The sequence below is a fragment of the Pseudophryne corroboree genome, chromosome 6, assembly GCF_028390025.1.
Source record: "Pseudophryne corroboree isolate aPseCor3 chromosome 6, aPseCor3.hap2, whole genome shotgun sequence".
NCBI lineage: Eukaryota > Metazoa > Chordata > Amphibia > Anura > Myobatrachidae > Pseudophryne > Pseudophryne corroboree.
In genome coordinates, this window is record NC_086449.1 from 31,665,516 (window position 1) to 31,670,436 (window position 4,921).

Below are 4,921 nucleotides of genomic sequence, written 5' to 3' on the forward strand. Positions count from 1 at the left end.
GAATCCGAGTCTCGCGATAGAATCCGAGCCTCGCGAGAATCCGACAGCGTCATGATGACGTTCGGGCGCGCTCGGGTTAACCGAGCAAGGCGGGAAGATCCGAGTCGCTCGGACCCGTGAAAAAAAACATGAAGTTCGGGCGGGTTCGGATTCCGAGGAACCGCACCCGCTCATCTCTACTGTCTCTAATGTCTTTCTTTACTCAATAAAGACTACAGAGGGATCTGACATGACACAGAGGAGACCACGAAGGACAGAAGAACTGGGGTTGTAGCATGATCAACCAAAACACGTCAATGAATGGAAATACACAGTCAGGTGCTGAAAATTATTCTTTTTCTTTAGTGTGACAAATGATCTAATTGCTTGTTTAGATTATACTGTAGTTATATAGGTCTACAGTGCAGTTGTCCATGCTATCTGGTAGAGATCCCAAAGATTGATGATACACAAAAAACTCTTACAACAAACAGTTCTGACATTTCATTTGACATATTTTGAGTGGAAATAAAAGCATGTAATCACAATAAAGAATACTGATCAAGTGGAGAATGTCACAGTACAAAACAGTGTAAAGCTTGTCCAGATCCAGGGTGGGACTGGGGCATGTAGGGCCCACCAGGGGGATACAGTGTTAGAGGCCCATGTTTAGGGGTGTGGCTAGTCTCGAGAGGTGGTGTGCCCAGCCGCCACATTGGTTTGCCTAACCATTGGGTTGGTCCCTTAGATAAATATAAACAGTAAATACAGTAGTGCATGCATGATAATGTACTAGATTAGTAACAGTACAGTCTGGAACCTGATCCCTAGAGAAGGGGATGGGCCCCCAGGCAGTAGGGCCCACCGGTGGTTTCCCCTGCACCCCTGTGGGCCAGTCCAACCATGTCCAGATCAGAATGAAACTGAATAATGAAGATTTTTGCACCTACATCCTATGACTGAGATACTATTAACTGAAGCAGACATTCAGTAGCAACTGTAGAGTAGTCATCACATGAGACTCCAGCAAGATTTAAATACATTTCAAAGAAATGGTATGAGCCCACCTGCCAAAAGTGGTACCAACACTAGCAATCATAACCTTGGTTTATAGCAGCACTTTTCGGGGTTCCTAACAATGTTGGGTAAACCTGAAAAAAACACTACTTACACTAGGCTGGGTAGGTGAAATGGGTTGAGGAGCACTGATTGAATCATTTTGCTAATGAAATGGCTTGCCGGAAGGATCTTACCGAGTTTGAAAAGGGCATCATCGTAGGCTTCTCGATGTCATGTTTCCAGGGCGATGCTGGACTGGTTTACGAAAGATTTGGTTACGGTGGACTGGCCAGCTCAGAGTCCAGATCTTAACCCTACTGAGAACCTCTGGGACGAATTGAAGCAACGGGTGCATTCTAGACTGGCTCGATCTTCTTCCATGTCGCAGTTGGTCACTGTACTTAAGGTGGAATGGCAAAACATACCGGCTGCTGTTGTCCAGGAACTTGTGGACAGTTTGCCAAGAAGAATGTCCACATGGTGGACCAAAAAAGTGCTGATGTCAACAAAATTTCAATGTATTTGCTGTTAGTGTTCAATCACTTTTGTCTACATAGGGCCTAATTCAAGGATGATTGCAAAATAACATTTTTCTCTAATGGGCAAAACCATGTGCACTGCAGGGTAGGCATATATACAGGTTGAGTCTCTCTTATCCAAAATGCTTGGGACCAGAGGTATTTTGGATATGGGATTTTTCCGTATTTTGGAATAATTGCATACCATAATGAGATATCATGGTGATGGGACCTAAATCTAAGCACAGAATGCATTTATGTTTCATATACACCTTATACACACAGCCTGAAGGTCATTTAATACAATATTTTTAATAACTTTGTGTATTAAACAAAGTTTGTGTACATTGAGCCATTAGAAAACAAAGTTTTCACTATCTCAGTCTCACTCAAAAAAGTCCGTATTTCGGAATATTCCGTATTTCGGAATATTTGGATATGGGATACTCAAACTGTAACATGTGCAGAAAGAGTTAGATTTGGGTGGGTAATATTGTTTCTGTGCAGGGTAAATGCTGCCTGTTTTATTTTTACACTGCAATTTAGATTTCAGTTTGAGCACACCCCACCCAAATCTAACTCTCTCTAAACATGTTACTTCTGCCCCACCTGCAGTGCACATGGTTTTGCCCATTAGAGAAAAATGTTGCTGTTGTGATCAGGTCAAAATTAGGCCCTAAGTCACCTGTGCACAATCATGGATGTCCTTAAAACCCGGACTGTAATGAAGAAGTTTGGGAAATGCTGGTCTAGAATGATATTGTATGTTGTGACAAGATTTTATTTGAAACTAAGGGGCTCATGGCAAACCGTGAACAGCAGCCTGAGACCTCTATTGCTCCTCTACTAGACTTTATACAATGCCAAATGATATTTATCCATCAGATTGTGAAGTGCAATTTGTCCGGGGAACACCATACCACTGTTGCATAGTCCAAAACAACTTTTTATTATTAAAAAAAAAAGAAAAACTTTTTATTTTACAATTAAAAGGTCTTTGCTTAAAATCTCCTAATGCGTAGAGCAACCCGTCTGCTGGCAGTCATTTCTGAGGCTGTCTCAACCTCCAAAGAGACAGTATGTGGGTGAAAATTGATTTATTGTACTCGCTACAGATTGTATTGCTCCCTTCCTTGTTTAACTTTTCAAGACATAGGGGTCCATTTACTAAAGCCTTGGATGGAGATAAAGTGGACGGAGTTAAAGTCCCAACCAACCAGCTCCTAACGATCATTTTTTAAACCCAGCCTGTAACATGACAGTTAGGAGCTGATTGGCTGGAACTTGATCTCCGTCCACTTTATCTTCATCCAAGGCTTAGTAAATAGACCCCATAAAGAGGCATAAGGTTGTGATAAGCAAAAATCCTTACAAGGCCTTTCAAATGCACTTTTACAGATACAATATATTATTACAATAATGTTTATAAAAGAATTCACCAAAGTTTTAATTGTTTTCTACAATATAACTATTGTTTTTCCTTCCTCATGAGATGTTCCCTGGAATTCATGTCTGGTCTGAACACTATGATGAAACATTTAGGCAGGAACATACAGATCACCAGAGCCCAACTGGAAGCCAAGATGGCAAATATTTCCATGGCCACGGTGTATTTACCCTGAGCACTGAGGGAGGCCGGGATAAAGGACACCCAGACACTGAGGAAGGCCAGCATGCTGAAGGTAATAAACTGGGCCTCATTGAAGCTGTCAGGGAGTCTCCGAGCCAGGAAGGCAACAATGAAACTAATGGTGGCCAGAAGAAAGAGGTAACCCAACATGGTCCAGAAGGCAATGGGAGAACCCTCATCACACTCAACAATGATGAGTCCAGGGTTAGTTTCAGTGTTATATTGTGGGAATGGAGAAGCTAGGGACAACCAAGTGATGCACAAGATGAGTTGTAACAGGAAACAGGTAATAATAATCATGTAGGACACTTGGGGGCTCATCCATCTCCTCACATTGCTGCCTGGTCTAGTGGCCATAAAGGCAAACACCACCAGGATAGTCTTAGCCAAAATGCTTGAGATGCACAAAGTGAAGGCCAGACCAAACAGTACTTGACGCAGGAGACACTTCTGGTGGTGGGGGTAACCTATAAATACTAAAGAGCACAGGAAGCAGAGACACAGGGACATCAGTAGAAGACAACTTAGAGAGTAATTATTGGCTTTCACTATAGGTGTTTGTCTATGCAGGATGAAAAGTCTCAAAATAAGATAAGGAATAAGTGAGGATATTATGCTGATTGCAGCTAAAATTGCTCCTAATGCATCTTCATAAGAAAGAAACTCCATGGATTTTGGGAGACATCTGGATTTCTCAGGATTTGGCCACTGATCCCATGGACACCTCAAGCAATTAATTGCATCTGCAAGATAGAAAAATATGGTTATGTTACACGTCTTCATGTCACTAATGTGTTGTGTGATGCTGAAAATAAACGTTCTGAATACATTTATAATGTTGATTTCCTACATCTACAAAAACTAAGAAAACATTGTTATTAAAACTTTATGCAATTTTGACTAATTATTTTATTTATTTATTTATTTAGTTATTTAGTTATTAACTTTCTTTTTACATTTTATGTTAGAATAGCTTGTAGCGAGAGGGGGTGTTAGTATAGGAGCGCACTACTGCACAGTCTCCAACATGGCTTCTTAGGGGATGATGCTTCATTCCCTTACCAAGATGGCTGCCACTATTACTACTATGCATTTGCGGTGCCATCTTGTTAGTGAATATGAATGGCATAGTGGGAGACGGAGGTCTCCCTCTTCACAAGAGACCTGCAACCATTTACCCCATGATACCGCTGTTCCAGTACCCTGTACCAATATCCGCATTCAGTATACAGTCACTGGCTCATGAGTTGTCAGAACCCTGCTCCACTTCATGCCATCAACAATATAACAGTGAGTACGGTTGTACCATCACTTATTTAATAAACCAATTGTGACTGGATCCAGGCCCGGCGACAGGGGGGGTCAAAGGGGACACTGGTATGGGGCCCCAAGGATCAGGGGGGCCCCGAGCATCAGGGGCACAAAAAATGTGTAGGCAGCGCCTAAGAAAGCTGTGGCTCCCGTGCACTCCGGGACGCCCATACGTCAATTAACAGACAATTACTTCCCAATACAAACACCACCCCCGCCGCATACCCCATCACTTGGTCTGAGCTGGTCCCGTGCTGTGTTGCCAGCGTGTGTATGTATATACTGTGTATGTGTATATATATATATATATATATATATACACACACACACATTTATATTGAGGGGAAGAGTTGAGGGGGTAGGGGGCCCCCAGAGATATCAGTGTATGGGGCCCCAAGATTTCTGTTGCCGGCCCTGACTGGAT

The 4,921-nt window shown here is 42.4% G+C and overlaps 1 protein-coding gene across 1 annotated transcript; it reads right to left on the bottom strand.

The window, feature by feature from the left end:
- Window positions 1-3,024: 3,024 nt before the first annotated feature.
- LOC134934182 (vomeronasal type-2 receptor 26-like) lies at window positions 3,025-3,969 on the bottom strand. The gene has a single exon (XM_063929675.1). It carries the CDS (start codon window positions 3,967-3,969, stop codon window positions 3,025-3,027), a length of 945 nt encoding a protein of 314 aa, XP_063785745.1.
- Window positions 3,970-4,921: the final 952 nt, after the last annotated feature.